At 45.9% G+C, this 17,139-nt stretch overlaps 1 protein-coding gene across 4 annotated transcripts; it reads right to left on the reverse strand.

The window, feature by feature from the left end:
• Positions 1-6,840: 6,840 nt before the first annotated feature.
• LOC150053683 (uncharacterized) lies at positions 6,841-15,378 on the reverse strand. 4 transcript variants are annotated; one of them, XR_016537883.1, is made up of 4 exons: positions 15,206-15,378; positions 13,214-13,372; positions 11,084-11,231; positions 6,841-7,203 (listed from the first exon to the last, which is right to left on the reverse strand). XR_016537883.1 is itself a non-coding variant. In XM_090346853.1 (4 exons), exons 1-4 carry the CDS (start codon positions 15,192-15,194, stop codon positions 7,162-7,164), a joined length of 408 nt encoding a protein of 135 aa, XP_090202979.1. In that variant the 5' UTR covers positions 15,195-15,378; the 3' UTR covers positions 6,841-7,161. The 4 variants fall into 4 exon arrangements, 1 of the variants encoding a protein (XP_090202979.1); XR_016537882.1 differs by having other exon boundaries at positions 15,171-15,378; XM_090346853.1 differs by having other exon boundaries at positions 13,179-13,372; positions 15,171-15,378.
• Positions 15,379-17,139: the final 1,761 nt, after the last annotated feature.

Below are 17,139 nucleotides of genomic sequence, written 5' to 3' on the forward strand. Positions count from 1 at the left end.
GCAAGGACCATTGCCATTATTTACTTTGATTCTGAAGGTGATATCATAAGACAGGAGCAAGAAGCAAAATGTGTAAGCATAGGAAAGCAAAGACAAGATTGTCATTGTTGAGCGCTTACCTTACTGTCTGCCTGCAAATTCTTTAACTGAGACAGTACTGAAATTCCTTATGAGGAGAATTCCTGGAGATTTCTGCAGGATTATCAACTCACCATTTTTTCCTATGATGATTTATTTGAATGTGTAACCTCAAAAAAACTGCAATTACAAAAATAAAAAAGACATGTATACTATTTTTACCCCCCAAAAGAAATAACACAAAAATTGCTCCTCAGCTGACTGTCGAAAGAGTTGCATGGCCATACACAGATGGTGACTGGATCATTTACAAAGGGCTTGAATACACATTTTCCTATGAAAACCTAGAGCAGTTTAAAGCTGCTCAAACCTACATTTCAATAGATAAATTCACTTCATTAGACATAAATTGAACTTCAAGAAATAGCTCTTTGAAATTCCAACTTTATTAAAGGGATAAATCTTTTTTTAAAAAAAAAAAGGTATTAAAAAGTCCAAAGAAGATTTGAAGAATATTTATATAACCTTATGGAAAAAAAATAATTTAATCAACACGACAGGGCACAGCAAAAGCCATAAATTAAAAGATAACACTGTTTACACTGCTATATAAAATATTTTAAATAATTAGTTGCTGGAAGGGCACAAGCCACAGAGCTTAGAAATAAGCCACAGGGACGGGGGGCAGGGGGTGCTGAAGTTCCATGCTAGGGTGCTTGCCCTGCATGCTGGAGAACAGAGGTATACCCCTCACCCCAACAAATACAAAAAGGGAACAAACCTGGGGAAAACTTCATTACCTCTGGCACACAGTGGGAGCTCATCAAAAATGCTGGCGTGGGGTATGGAGTGAAGAGAGAGAGAGCTGCCAGAACTGGGGGATGTGGCAGACCCTAAACTTGAGAAGGCAGCAAGGCTAGGTCGGCCTGGATAGAGGAGCAGCCAGGAAGGCAGCAGAGGGAGCAGAAAAGGGCTCCTGGGCTTGGTGCTTGCACACGGCCCAGGGTGAAGCAGAGGAAGTCCTATCCTGTGCACTGTGACCCCTAAGCAGCCTCAGCAGCCAGTGTAATGCACCATCTGCCTGCCAATCACCATCTCCTTCTCCCTGGATCATGGCAGACAATGGCGGCTGAAGCAGAGCCACAGTTCTCTTTGCCCTTGAGCTCGATCCCCAAAAGTGTGATCCGTGCTTGATATGCTGGAAAATAAAAACAAGAACACACCCACAGTTTACTGATACATTAAAAAATGACGATAACGATCCATGACGTCTTAACATAAATGAGTAGTGTTATTTTAAAAAATAGTAGCTCCATTTTCCAAGACAAACTGAACAAAAAATAAGAACACAATTCTTCCATATCTCTGACTAGAAGACAGGGGAGTCTCATATTCAGTTGGTCACAATGGTTTAGCATATAAAGAAGAATTGCTTTTGTACAAATAGATTATTGGGAAAGAGAGGAGGTCGTGAAGGCTTTGGGGGCCATTATGAAATGAATATTCCTTTTACATAGTGCATAAAATCTCAGTGTTATCAACTCTTTAAGTTTATTCCGCATGTCTCCTGTTATTTACTCTGTTATTTACTCTGTTATTTAAGCTCTATCAGTCTGTGTGTCTGTGAGTGGATCTTTGACCCACAAAACATCACTCACTGGTCATCTGAAAATGACAAAGTCCCTAAGTTTATGAAACTCTTCTAACTGTTGACATATTATCTTTGTTAAAAATCGCTTCCAATCTCATCAGGTAGGCATTTATGTACTGAAATCTGCCAGGCTTGTGGTGTTAGCTACAAATGTTCCCAAATTCCAATTTTCACTTGAAAGCTTGGGTTTTATCACTATCCAAAAAAAAAAAAAATACTGTCAGTTGCTTTCCTTGAAGTGACAGGCTTGCTTCGTTCATTTTGGAGAAAATGTCTAGCAAAAACTCAAGCCTGGGGAGCCATGGTGTGTCTGTCAGTCATTCTTTTGAAGAGAAAATGGTGTTCAGAGAAAAAGTTGATTCCGCTCAAAAAAGAAGCAATTGTGTACCAGCCCTTCCTGAGAGCTCACGCAATGGGTGGGCGCACGCTTCCTGTCACCAGGCAGAATAATAAAAGTCATGTGTGCAAGGGCCAGAGTGTAATAAAACTAACACTTTCCTGCTTCATGATGAGCTTTTTCAACTGAAATTGGTGCTGAGCGTGAATCCAGAGTTGGCCACTGCTTCCCGACACTGTCTCTACAAATCTCAGCCCAGCACTGTGGTGCATGTCTGCTGTCGGAGCAGCTCCAAAGGCTGAGAGCTGGGATTCTATCTCCAATGAATCAGCAAATGGCATTGATTAAGATGCATTGTACTTAGAAACAACTGATACTAAATTTGAAGTCCCCTTCAGTACAGCAACTTGAAGGTAATTTATTAAAACAAATAAAGAATGAAAGAACAAAAAGAACAAAGGAAAGGAAAGGAAGGAAGGAAGGAAGGAAGGAAGGTAGGAAGGAAGGAAGGAAGGAAGGAAGAAGGAAGGAAGGAAGGAAGGCAGGCAGGCTGAAGGTATGGCTCAAATTGTAGAGCACCAGCCATGAGTGAGCAAACCCAGTGAATGTGAAAGCTCTGAGTTCCAGGCCTAGGGAGGAAAATGTACAGATGTCAACAGAATTTCAGAAATATGGAGGTCGGCAGAATGAAAGCGAACATCTTTACATTGTTAGGAAAAGAACTTTGACCTCAGAGACCCCCTGGAATTCCAGAGGTGTGTGGTGTGCATATGCTCAGATGCACTGTGACACGCTCTCCCAGGAGGCCTAAGAACCAGATGTGCCCAGAACGGCACTATGTAGGCACCGTGTGTCCATACAGTGGACGACAACGAGCAGGTGGGATGTGGGGAACCTGATGGGGAGAAGAGGATTGCTTGCTCCCCAAGGCATGCCGGGACATGCTTGGAAGCCCGGGAATTGTCTGGATGCAGAGGATAGGTGCAGGTCAGAGGAGATGCTGCCGAAAAAGAGGCCTGGACCTGACACATAAAGTGATTGGTCTTTCAGAGGGCCATGAAGGGGACAAGGCAGGCCTCTCTACTCCGGCATCAGCCAGTCCTGTCCAGAGCTGGGCTTGGATGGGAGCCTTGGCAGCACTAAGCCAGGGCCTGGGCTGGGTGCCGCTGAGCCAGAGGCCAACCCCACTCTAAAAGCTGCTAGGAGAAAAGCTTCTTCTTGCTAAAGAGATGCTGGGAAGCATGCTAGAGTATCTACTGTAAGCTATCCAAGGAGACATGCAAAGAGATATAGTCAATATCTGGGTATGCTGACCTGAGTCTGTCATCCCAGCTCAGCTGGACCAGGGAGAACAAGGTTCCAGGCCATCTGGGTCTCAGTCCAGAGCCTGAGATCACATCTCAGTGGAAGAAGCTGAGCTTGGTCAGGTGTGCCTCTGATCTCAGCTATGGTATGTGGTATTAGGGGGAGGATCAAAGTCCAGGCCGACCCAGGCAAAAAGTCAGGTTGTATCTCACAAATAATCAGGTAGCAAAAGGACCAGAGGCATGATTCAGGCAGTGGAGTGCCTAGTAATTGCAAAACCCTGAGTTCAAACTCAGAATAATAATAACAAAATAACAATAAATAAAAGCTATATTTAAGTCAAGTAAAAATTTCTAGCTTAAGTCCATTTTTATACCAGTCATATAAAGTAGGAAAATAAAAATGAGATTCTTCATAGAGTAGACCAGAAAAATAAATAATGAACTTGACAGGAATGATCTTGAGTGAGAAAAGTCTTATACCAGTAATATACAGTAGGAAAATAAAAATGAGATTCTTCATAGAGCAGACCAGAAAAATCAATAATGAACTTGACAGGAATGATTTTGAGTGAGAAAAGTCATGTTTATTTTATATGTGTGTGTGTGTGTGTGTGTGTGTGTGTGTATTATTTATCAATTAGTTTATTTGTAGTACTGGGAATTGAACTCAGAGCATTGTGCTTAACAAACACTTTACTGCCTGAGCCATAGCCTCAGTCTACCAGCTTTTAGTTGGTATTCCACATAGGGTCTTGTAACTTTGGCTCAGCCAGCCTTGAACCTCAATTCTTCAGTCTCTACCTCCCAAAGTAGCTGAGTTTATAGGTGTGTACTGCCATACCCAGGAGGCTCTCTTTTAAAACCTGTGGACGCTTCTAAGTCCTTTAACAATGAGTATATGCAACGAGTATGTATTTTCTAATTGCACCCTAGAAAAATGGATCTATCAGCTTAAGTACCCCATGAAGGGTAAAGGAGCAAAATATATTTTAAAAGAATAAGTAGAAATTTTATTTAATGGCTGCACACCAGTGGCTCACACCAGTAGACCTAGTTAGTTAGAAGGCATCATGGTTCAAAGCCAGCCCAGGCAGGAAAGTAAGAGTCTTATCTCCAAGGAATCAGCAAAAACCAGAAGTGAAGTAGAGTGTTAGCAAATGGAGCGGACCCAGGCCCCAAGTTCAAGCCCCAGGACTGGCACAGGATTTCAAAGAAAGGCATAGGGCCTAAGGAGAGCAGAATCTCAGACCCGTTTCAGTGACAGAAAAGGGGTGACACACAGCGCTGCTGAAATGTGTCCCATGGGGGCTATCACATAAAGAGTCCCCACTGGGGGTTATCATGGCTACCCCAGTGGACTTGCCACTTCACCCAGCTCGTAGTTATCAAGGACCTGCATTGCGAGGCAGGCATTGATTATACCCAGAATCTGATCAAACACTACATTTCACACATATCCAAACTGCTCGCAGCAGGCTAAGTGACTAAAAAGTGCGGTCATGAGCTTTGAGAAGCTTTAAGAATTGTGTTATTTTATCTTGGAACACAGAGAAGTCACGCCTTTGCAAAGTTATTTCAGCAAGAGATTCACGCCAGGAAGTGGAAGGCTTACATCTTATGAATCAGCCTCAGAAGGTGAGGAGGGGCTCATGAAGGCCGCAGAGTCTGTGGCAGGACTCAGCACCCAGACCAGCCACTGTGGCACCAAGCAGGGAGAGAAAGATGGAGCCCGGAACCTCAGCCCCTGGTCAGTCACCCTGGTCTGCTCCAAGGCAGAGATGTCACATGGAAAGTACCCCAAGGCTGACGGCAGCTCTGTGGACTGCACGCTTTCTCTCTGGAGAAACATCTGGCCACGTTCTGCACACGGCACTCCAGCCCACAGCTGAGTCCTGACCTCCTAGGCTGGGCCTGGACTAGACAGCAAGTTCTGTCCTTGAACTCAGCAAGTTCTGTGCATCTGAAGCCACATCCAACACGCTGTCCTTGAGGTCAGATGTTGGCAAGTTCGTAAAATGGTGTTTAAGGTACCAGGGAAGGCTGCCAGCCTCCAGTGGAGGCCTTCACATCTCATCGCCCCTTCTCTCTCCCCGCACCCCCCTCGGTCTCCGTCTCATCCCACACAAGCCCTTGGCCAGTGAGGGAGATGCTACAGAGGTGCAGCAACACAGGGTTCTGAGGTACAAAATGGTGCCACCCCCTCCACTCCCTAAGACCACGTGACCCTGCACTTGAAGGTTCCGCTGCTGCCTCTCTTGCTCCACTGAACCGTGCACTGTGAGACCCAGGACCCAGTGACTGCCCCTAAACGGTGATTCTGCATGCCACGGGCACATCAAAACCCGGTTGTGACTCTGCACTGAGACTTCCTTTAACATGTCATGGTCCCCCAAGAAACCATTTCAGAAAATCACGGGAGCTCTGATGAGAGAATACGAGGATTGCCTAGACACGGGCGCTGCTGGTCTGCAGGGGAGAGGTGCCAACAAGAGCTGACACGGGACAGGCTAAGAAGTGGCATGACCTTGAGAGCTCCTCCCCCTCCTCTCCCCTTCCTCCTCCCCTTCTTCCACTCCCTTGCCTCATCTAGTAACTGAAGGTTGGGGTATTTCATCCATGCTGCGGTGCTGACAATTAGGAGAAAAGACAGCAGTGGTGTATCAGGAAGGATGGACGTGTGACAGCACACAATGCATGTCGACAGCTTCTCCCGACCTCATGGGTGATTCTGGAAAGCTTTGTCTCTGCCATCAACAAAAATGACTTTAAGTCTATAACTCCAAAGGCAATCCCTGAGTACCAGGATGAGAGAACCGAGGTGGCGAAGAGGTCATCCTTCTTGTAACAAAAACATTGCCACCTGTCCATTTGGAGGGACAGTTCAACTTGCAGTCATTTTGACAATGGAAATCTTTAATGAGGCCTAGAGCCTCAACACAGGCTGTAGGAGACAGCACCTCACTTGGTATTTGATCTGGTATTTAAAATAAAGATGGACTAAACCTTTTGTGTCAGTGTCTCTCAACTTCACTTCAACCTTTGTTTTAATTAGTTCACGCTCTAAATTATCAGAGGTAAAAACTAAGCCAAGCCTGCATTAAGTTACTTTAGCTAACAATTGAAGAGGGTGTTCTTTTTTTTTAAATTTCAGAATCACTTACCTAGTCTAGCTTGACAGGAATTATTTTATCGTCAACAGATTTCTTACACGTTTATGAACCATTTTAACCTTTTTCTGCTGCACTGGGAACATTTTCTGGTAAAGACTTTGACGAGATTGTGCAAAGCAGAGCCCAACATGGCAGTGCCCACCCAACCCTCTCAGACAACTTCCGGAGGGCTACTGCACCTCACAATTCCACAAATGTCATCTTGGGGGCATGGTATTTAGGACATTTCGAAGTCATCTTCCTCCTCCTCCTCCTCCTCCCTCCTCCTCCTCCTCCATGAGACTGTGCATGCCCACTGACCTATGAAAATGAATGAAATGATGTGGCCACAGTTTAAAAAAAGGGGGGGGGAGAAAAATTAAAGTTTTCTTTCTAGAAACACTGTTTTCAAAAGTAGTTTACATTCCATCACTGATCAAAGCATCTCTAAAAATAATTCGTTGATGTGCCTTTCTTAACCAAAATTCACTTCTCTGACATCCCATGGAGGACAGCGCTGCATCCGCTACGAACTCTCAGAAGAAAGCTTGCAGAAGCTCCACAGGCTGATTCCATTGTCGTCTGTGGACAGTAAGGTTGTTGGGGAGAAAAGCTTTATTGCTGAGGTAAGTTGACATGCTAGCTTTTGTCTACAGATGTCATCACTTCACCGAGGAGCTTCTGGGGATAGAAATTAGAATTTGTGGTCATTTGATCAAAGAGTTACTCTACCCTCTCTGAGGTCAAGTTTCCAGCAATGCTTAGGTATTTGAGATGTACAGCCCCTGACTATCCCTCTCAAGGCCGATGGACCCAAGAAGTGTTTGTTTAGTCCTTAACACGCCATCAATGGCCTTTCTGTGTTTGACCTAGAGATCTTTTGTGAACAAAAAAATCTTTAAAAAGATGTCCTTGAGTAGTGTAAAAAGGGGAAAGTTAACAGCCCCAATCCTGGGATATTACTATATCAAAATAACTATCTTCATAGGATATTCGATAAAATGATAAATATTCTTTCTTAGAAAATTCCTTTGTAATCGTGTACAAAGGGTTCATGCACACTGTGAGTATGATCTTCATTTTGCTGAGAACCTAAAGTCGTTGTTAAAAAGCAAATTATCTTTCAAATGCTGTATAAATGCTCTCCATTGTATTTGAACAGCATTAACATCTCCAGGCAAACACTGAATAAATAGTTATAAACTGAACCTTCAAAGGTCTGTAAGTCCACAGTAGACATGAGACCTCAGAGTCAGTGGAAATCTACTGGTCAGTTACCTGTAGGCATCAGGCAGTCTGGGGAAGCCAGTGGCTGTCTTTTTTTACCTCCTAGCATCAGGCTGTATTTTCAGACTGGAGAAATGAAGCCTGACAAGATTGAAGTTGAAAAGATTCACACAAAGGATCTGTGACAGGTCTAACTTCTAACAAAATGGTAATGGTGTGTTTCCATTGAAAAGTATTTCTCTATGAAACACTCAACAGAGCAAATATGTACCTAACTGGCACTAGAGTCATGTACCCTGGAAATGCAGTGTTCTTTATACTGGAGAAAAATCTGTAAGACTCTTCTCTTCCATTGACCAGCAAGAAGCTGTTACCAGAGGAGGTTATGGCTGAAGTGGTGGAGTGCCAGTCAAGTGGAAAAGGAAAAGAAAGAGCATGAAGCCCTGAGTTCAAGCCCCACTACAATGCTATAAGAGATTTTGAAGTCTGGATGAAAACATACGTGAACTGTAATCAACTCTGAAGAAAAATGGAAAGCCAAACTAAGCCGACATAATTATAAAATCCATTAAAAAGCTGAAAATAAACCAGAGAATCTGGAAATCTGTCAAGGATCTACTTCTGAAATTAAACAAAGCACCTTGATGTAGATGGATTTATAAGTTCTATCACATTCTCAAGATTTCTGTGACTTAAGCCATTGCATTCGGAGAAAAACAGGGCATAATCATTAACATTAATAACAGAATTATTCATCACCATATAATGATTATCCCCAAACTCAATGGATTTAAACAATCACCGCTCATTACCACAGTTCAGGAGTGGCTAAAGTTGTGAGCCTGCCATGGAGATGCTTGGAAATCTGCAGCAAAGACATAGACTCAGGCACGAGTTATCCAAGGGCCTGACTGGGACTGCTGGGCCCAGTTCAGGTTCATTTACTCTGAGGGCCCCTGGTGGAGGCCCCATTCCATCTGTAAGCAGCCTTGGTCCCTCCATATCACATTCCCCAGGGCTCCCTGAGTCCACGTATGACATGACAGCTGACTGCCCCCCTGGATGAGTAATCGGGAAGAGAGAAATCAAGGGGAAGGAAGCCATGGCTTTGGTGACCCAGGCAAAGCCTTCGCACAGACGTTGCTTCTTCTACCTACTCATCAAAGGTCAACCACTGAATCTGTCTCACAGGTAAGGGGAGGTAAATGAGCTCCACATCTAGAAGGAAGGTGATTCAAAATATTGACATGGTCTATCCAGTTCTCCCACGGGCAAAACCCAGTCACCTCTCCCCATCTACCCCAAATCTACTCTATACATCACTAGCTATTAATCAGAGTCTTTTCCTGTGGGAGCTGTACATGGAAGGACTCTGAAGGGCAGAGTCATACATATCCTTGCTTTTGCTGTACTGGAAGACTTGTGAGCTAAAGACTTGTGACCCTCACCTACCCAACACACACACACCTGTAAAATCATTGCTACTGGCCCTCTTGCAAAGGAAGGGAAGATGGAAGGTACAATATCAATGTTAGACCATCCAGTCAAGTTGTAGACTTTTATTTTCATTAATATACTATCCTATCTCTGGCTTGGCTCTTAGAACTATCTTCTAGCCACCTAATTCTGCGTTTAGAACTAGAATTTCTTTTTTCTTAAGCAATAATCATGTTTATGATTGCAAAGACTGAAGGTCTCTTTTCAGTGTCTATTGTTTCTGTTCTTTCAATCTATTGGTATTTAAAACAATATATCTCCTTTCTAAACCCTCTGGCTTTGCTACAAATCTTAATGGAAATTCATTGCATTAAGCAGAAATCACAGCCGTTAATGTTTTCAAGAAAAGTTCTTCTCTGCTTGGACTTCTACTAAGGGAGTAACCTAAACTTCTTGTGAATCCTATGATCAGGCTAAACAGCTCACAGAGGAAGCAGTTATATTTTTTTTCTGAGGGCTACATAAAGGATTTCACAAAATGCCCTTAGCTTTATCAGTTAGTCCCATTCTCCTATGAGAGCCCTAAAGTTTTAGTTAAAAGCTTTCTTAAAAAAATAATTTCAGCAGTTTACCGGCTAGCAAGGCTAAGACATTTTTTTAAAAACATTAGTCCAGCACCTTCTAATGGTTAAGGACTGGAATTTCCCTCGAGTTACATCAGTCCTCTCCCATTTCACTGGGCACGATAAAGATCCATGATGCTTTGTGGGCCCTTGGCCTTAAGTTAATCATGAAGCCTGTGAGTCTACTTACCCCAGGTGACTGAATGGTTGAACTTCCTGCCATTATTCCTCTAGTCTCACTTTCCTTTAAGCCCCGGCCCTTATCAAAGGCCATCTGGCTCTTATATGTGGTTTCTTGAAGCTTGTGAAGTTCTTGCAAACTCCCCAGCATCCTCGGTTCCCTGTCCACTGCCTGGCTGTAAAGTCACCCCCACAGTTCAAGCTTTTGCCATGCCAACGCCCTCCTCTTGGTACCGAAGTGAAGATACCTGTAAGGGTTCAATCAGAGAAGCAGATCAAAACCGCTGGGCTTTATAATTTGTGAGAGATGGCTGACCGGCGTCTGGATTGTTATTGCATTTGATGGAGAAGCCTAACATCAGCACGGCAGATGGTTGGGAAGGTGGAGGAATACAGAGAAGCTTTAGCTCTGAGCCACAAGCTGGCCCAAACCCGGAACACACACTGGCCCCCTCGTCACCCCCTGCCTTGGTCCTGATGAGATGGGTTTCCTTGGAGAAGACAAACCCTGGCATCACCAAGCTAAACCTACATCGCCCCCTGGAGCTGGGGAAGCCAGCAGAGGGTTGTGGGAAGGTGGAGTGGGCACAGACCAAGCTGCTGGCCCATGCCATCCTGTGAGCCACAGAAGTGCTTGTCCTGGCCACCCCCCTAAGTGCACACGCAACACCAGCTAGTGCTTTTGGAAAGTAGCTCCTGGGGCCATTTCCTGAGGAGGCCTGTGGAGGACAGTTTTCAGGCCTGGTTGGATTCACTTCCAGAACAAAGAAGAACAACAGGAAGCCCCTTCAAAGTGGCCAGCTGTGTCGCTTCTTCCATTAAGCCTGAATTTCTACTCTCTTTATTATTGCTATTCTCAGGGAAGAATGTTTTCTCTCTGCAATATCTTCTATTTTGGAGGATGCTATTCAAAGCTATCCATCTATCTTCTTGTCTGTCATTGGTACCCAGCAACAACAAGGAACATGGACCCGGGGGGAGCTGACCCTGCCCACTCTGAGAGGGAAGTTCCCCCACCCTACAGTCTAAAATCCAGCACCTGCAGGTTCTCGAGCCCCGAAGAACTGGAGTGAAACACATTTGGAGAAACTAACCTTTTTCTCGCTAACAAATGCTACCCAGGCCTTACTACTGTGTGCGCTTCCCTGAAGATTCACTCTATTAATACCACCGGAGGACACAGCTTGCTGGCTCCCCGAGAGCCCTGCTTCCAGGCTGGCAGAGAGTTCAGGTCTCAGCAGGCTGTGAGGGAAGAAATTATGAGATCAGAGACCAGGGAATGCCGGGGAACCCTCCCTGACCCTGGTGGCTCAGTGGTGAATCAGTGCTGGATGCCTGGCTGTCTGGTGAGTTCTCTCTCCAAGCTAAGCCCACCTGGATTGGCTTTTCTTACAGGCTTTGGACCCATTATGAAGAGCCTATCAACTCTGAGACCCTGAAGACTTCCATGCAGGATCGAGAAAGAGAGTGATGGGCCTGCAGAAAGAGACCTGCAGACATTCTTTCCGAGTAAACCAGAGCACGCAGTTCTATGACAGTTATGCACAGAGAACCTGGTTTGCATGGATCTGAACAGCTCTCCCCAAAGCCAGGGATGAAGTCAACAGTGGCTTCATTGACGTTGACTTCTCAGTCAAAGCTGCTCCTGGGTGATGCGCTGATCAGGCTTTGAAAAGTAAGTCTGTCTCTGAAAGCGAGTGCTAGGCAGGACAGAAATGAAAAGCTGCAGAGCGGATCATGACTTGGTTTGGAGGTTGGAAGGCCTTAAGACCATGATGCCCAGAGCACTTCCCTCTGTGTGGGTTTGGCTGTGGACTTGTCCAGTCTGTGGAGAAGAGGAGGTAACATTATCCAATGAGAATTCCAGAAAAGTCACTTTACCTAAGCTAGGGCAGGGTTCAGCCCAGTTGTACTGTGGGCGCTTCACATATTATTAGAAGGTGTGTCTAGATAAACACTCGTATGTGTCCAATGCTGATATGCTCAGATGAGACCCACGCATTAGAAATTCATTATTTCCCAGTGTCTTTTTGTTTTTATCATTGTGGATGATATTTGTTTCCCCTTATTTCCAAAAATGGTTCTTACAATCCAATAGGAGGCTTACTTTTTCCACAATTAATTACTGAGTAATTAGCAGAGAAAGAGCTAAAAATGAGGCACTAAAAGGATCCCCCCAAATGAAACTAGTTAGAAGTCAAGCCTGAGGAATACTGCACACACTGGCTGTGGGAAGAGAATGGTTCTGGTTCTAACCAGCAGATTCTGTTAGATGAAGAGATGCCCACACAGTGATATCTCAGAATATTGTTTATTAAATAATTTATCTTCCGATTGCCACCACGTGAAGAAGAAACGAGTTTAACTGACAGACATGGTTTAGCTAAGATGGCTTCCCCAACCTCTGCTTTATATGTTCAGATTAGTCCAGGGCAAACGTAAGGAGGTTACACTATAATAGACAAAAGGGCACATACCAAGGGGTAGAAGACAAAAGTCAGGAAGCACTTACAGAAATTAATGCATAAAGCCAAATACTCATAATCCTGTCTTTCGTCATTGGACAAATAACTACACAACCAGGGTTTTCCCCTGAGATGATTTGTATGTTAAGCTCTCCCCAGGGCTCTTGCGTTCCTATGGAGTTAGGGTAAACCACTGAACAAGGGGCAGATTGTAGCAAGTAGCGGCCCTATTTGGACCAAAATATGTAGGAAGAGATGAAGTGAGGGGCACAGGTAAGAAGGCACATGGGGGAAAGGCAGTAAGTAGCAAGACCAGGGTGCAGAGGCTCAGTAGACTCAGAAACCAGCTAGAAGGACCAGAGAGGCTGAAGGTGGGCTCCTGAGCCCTGTCTGGCACACAGCAGCTGGAGTTTTTAGGCCCTCTGAAGTGTCTTCCACAGAGGTTGCTTAGTGAACCCTCCATGGCATCCTGAAGCAGGCTGATTTTCTCCTGTAGAGAAGCAGAGGGCTTTCCGTGTGCCGATTCTCACAGCCGTGGAAAGGACTGGGCTGGGAAGTGTGGGTGCAGGGTGCCAGAGAGCACACAGCTCCCTGAGGATCCCAGATCCCACCTGCGCCTTGAGGGGGCTTGGCTGCCCTTGCTGTCTTCCGTGTAGGCCACCTCCCTCCAGCTGCCCTCCCAGCAGAGCTGGACCCCTGCCCTGCCAACACCTGCCACGTTTACCTTCCAATTCCTTTGGCCTGCAGCCTTGGTTTTACCTGAAGTCCTCCATTAAGCAGAGCCTTTGGCAGGTGTTTAAGAAATGACCTGTCACAGGGGGTGGAGCCCTCACCTTCTGCTATCCAGGCAAGCTTCCGCAAGCCAAGTCCACCCAGCATACGGCAACGAATGACATCTTCTGGGCACCATTCCCAGGCCTGTCATATACAAGAGAAGGGTGAAGCGCTCCCACTCGAGCTGCTCATGGTTCTAGAAGGGCCATGCCCCATCTCAGACAGCACCGGTCTCCCTCCTCCTGACACCCCCAAGGACAGGAGTGGTCCTTGTATCCTCAAGAATACTACTCTCCCCACCCCACCACGATGGCAGAGTGACTGGTCACTTCCCGCTGTGTCAGGAGATGGAGACTCGTCATTCCTTTAGTGCCACGTGACATGGGATGAACTCCCAGGAAATCTCACAATGATGGGTCAGCAAGACTGGTGGAGCTCTGCCAGGGAGGCACTGCCTATTGGAAGGGGGACCCTCCAGCAGACTCCCATTCCCTGGGAAAGCTGTCATTTTGCTTAGGGACATTCTTCTGATGACTCCATGAGAGATGAGGGCCACGTCTATGCCTAGCAGTGAGCCTGGATGGTCCAGCCACCAGGTTTGAAACCCAGATTTCCCCCAGTGAGTAACTATGGTAAAATCCTTGCTGGGTGCAGTGTAAGGTGGTGGGGTGATGGGCACAAGCTCCCCTTTCTCTCTGGCTAGCAGAGAGGAGCGCTCTGTGCATGCACATAGCCTCAGTTTGTCCTGGGCCACCGTGCACAGCGAGAATAGTCAGAATGTCACAGCTGCCACGCTATGAGCAAGCGAAGGAGGGACTCATGGAGACGCACACAGCAACAAATGAAAGAATGAGTGGCAAGTCAACAGAGACAGAACAAAAAGTCCGTGCTTTGATAAGGTCAACAAAATGGACAAACCTTTATCTAGACAGAATGGGAATAAAAGGGAGAGGAGTGTCATGGCCAAAATCAGGCAGGAAAGAGGCGTATTGATCTACTTGCAGAAGCAAACACCGGGCTCAAAGCATAAGAAAATCACTCCTGGTAATGGCTTGAGCCAGGGCACCCAGCAGGAGGGATTTATGGGCTCAATGATATTTTGGCACGTGATAGGACTACAGGCTTGAGCATGTGACTTATGCTTTCCCATGAGACATAGCAGAGGGGTCTCACTCTGGGGAGGCAGTGTCCCAAGCCAGGTTTGGTCCCCAGCTGTGGGAACTATGGAGCGCTGTGGTTGCAGTTAAGCCTCATCTGCCACAGGGGGCCCAGAGTGTCTGTGGCCAGCAGAGATCAGAGCCCTCTCCCTGGGGCGGCTTCACTGACCAGTGGGTCTCCCTCGTGTGTGGGGGTGACATCTGTGCTGGCACATAGGACAACAGACTATACACAATGTTAGCTATCTTCAGTTCTCTCATGATTCCAGGAAAATTACATAGCAGGTTCCACATGTGGAGATAAATGGGAAACAGACTTCTTTCCCCTAGCAACAAAAGTCAACCTTCAGGTTGATTGGATCCTGATGGGTTTCAGTCCCATCTTCATACCAAGAAAAGCTGTCAGGGTTGTCCACTCTGAGAGGCTGCGGGTAAAACCCAGCATATGGATTCATGTTGCTACTCATACCACACCTATTAGGGTTGGTGATGGAGAAGAAACCTGGATTACTCACATGCTCAAAGTCAATAATTTGCACACAGAAGATGTAGGGCACGTCGCATCAGGGAAATGGAAACCTATGCTGTAGAAAGAAGGCCTACTTCGTGGCCCTGTGCTCATTTCCTGGTTTTGGGACCCAACCTGCCTGTCACCTGGCTGGAAGGCTTGGCTGTGGTTTTGTGATGTAAAGTAAGGCTACATCTGGGATTGGCCCTGAACACCTCCACCCTTTCAGACAGCACCTGATTCCTCTTCTTTACCTACCTCCCACCGCCCTGCCCACCTTTGTGCTGATTGGCTCCTGCATCCTATACTAACTGAATGTACTTCCTCAATAAATGAGTTCCTGCCTGACGGTCTCCCTGACACATCTGATTGTCCTCCAACGAGGGAGGGCTGGGGGCCATCAGTCGACCCTTCCTCTCTTGGCTCGTCTTGGTCGGGGTGTGTTCTTTCTGTCCCTCTTGCAGGCCGGGAGGGACGACAAGGAGAATAGAATATCTAGAGTTCTAATGAAGCTCCTGGATTCTAGAGATGGAATCCTGCCACTGCAAAGGGGAAGGAGTTCTGTCTATGAGCTCTGTGCTAACTCCCTATGACATAGAGAACTGAGCAAGTCATGAACATGGTAGGGGCTGAGGGACTTGGGACTGGATGATTGGATGTCCTTTAGGGCAACAGGTCAGGCTTCTAAAATGTAGCATCCAGATGTTACTCAGAAATGTCAGAAACTAGTACCTTCTCCATCAAGTAGAAGTGTGTAACTCCTCTTACCCATTTGGGACAATTATAAAGCCCAATGAGACAAGAACTGTGAAAATTGTTTAGAAAAGACAGTGATTCTTTACAAATAAGCCATTCTGCCTTACAGTAGTCATGATTTCATCTTTCTAACAACAGACAATTTAACAAAATGAATATGAGCAAGTTGCAGTGAGATTCTAAGAGGGGTTAGTGAGGGGGATAGATGAATGGAACAGGGAGTAGGAGAAAAATACACAAGAACATTCCATTCACACTTGTGAGAAGGGAAGTGGAGAACATAGAATGAGTTGGGGGTGGGAATAGACAGGATGGAGAAGAATAACCGAAGGGGTGCCCTAGACAGAAATCATTGGACATTTAGACCGATAAGTTACATTGTAACCTCCATACAACCTTTTGAAAATAATAAGAATTTACCAACATTGTAGTTTTCTTGACTCACTGCTATATGGCTCTAGGAAGCCACAGGCCAGAATTCAAAGTTCTATGAAGATTTTTCTACTTTTCATTCCCTTGCACTCAAAATGACATTTCCTGTCCCACCAAAGGAATCTGTCAGAGAGGGAACAGTGCTGGGAAAGGGTGAGAATTAGCCTTGTCAGAGAGAGGCAAGCCTGGGCAGCCAGTGAGCACTGACTGGGGCTTTCTTCTGCTTCCTTTAGCTGCTCATTCCATGAGGCTGTGAGATCGATGGCAGGCTCCCCGGGGTGTGTGAATTAGGTAGATCTGTAGCACATGGTCAGGCAAGGTGTTCTGTTGGCTTGTTCTTTCCTCCTCTGTGGCTTCTCCTTCCCTGTGTCCCTCCTTCTCTCTCTGCTTCCCTCCCATCTTCTCTCTCTGCCTTATTGCAAGGCTACTTTCTCCTCTATGGACTTGTTTGGGACTTCTCCAAGTTGCGTGTTACCTGGCATAACTATACTGGCTAGTTCAGTAGCACACCTACCTGGATGGTATTGGGGGATTCTCCTCCAAAAGTGCCTGCCCATGCCTCTATAGCATAGAAATGGTTTCCTCCTACCTGTGTACCTTGAGGCACCGTGATGCTTCTGGGGATGCTGCCAGGAATGGTGGTGGTGGTGATAGTGAGGGGAGAGGTGATGCTGACAGTGATGGTGATGATGGTGATGATGCTGATGGTGTGGTGGTCAGGATGATGGTGGTGATGACACTGACCATGGTGACGATGATAAAGGTGGTGGTAATGTCGTTGGCAATGACAGGGTTATTGGTAGTGATGAGAGTGGTGATAATGACGATGGCAGTGTTGGTGGTGGTACTGGCAGTGATGGTGATGGTGATGTCACGATGGTAGTGGTGATAATGGTGGTATTGACAGTGGTCGTGATGACAATAATGTCATTGACAATGACAGTGTTGGTGGTGATAACCATGGTGGCTGGTGGTAAGGACAGTGCTGGTGATGATGATGACAATGTCATGGGTGATGGTGGTGTTGACGATGGTGAATAGATGGGGTCTCCCAGCTG

Source organism: Megascapheus bottae, chromosome 15 (genome assembly GCF_031878675.1).
Source record: "Megascapheus bottae isolate mThoBot1 chromosome 15, mThoBot2.hap1, whole genome shotgun sequence".
In the NCBI taxonomy this organism is placed as follows: domain Eukaryota; kingdom Metazoa; phylum Chordata; class Mammalia; order Rodentia; family Geomyidae; genus Megascapheus; species Megascapheus bottae.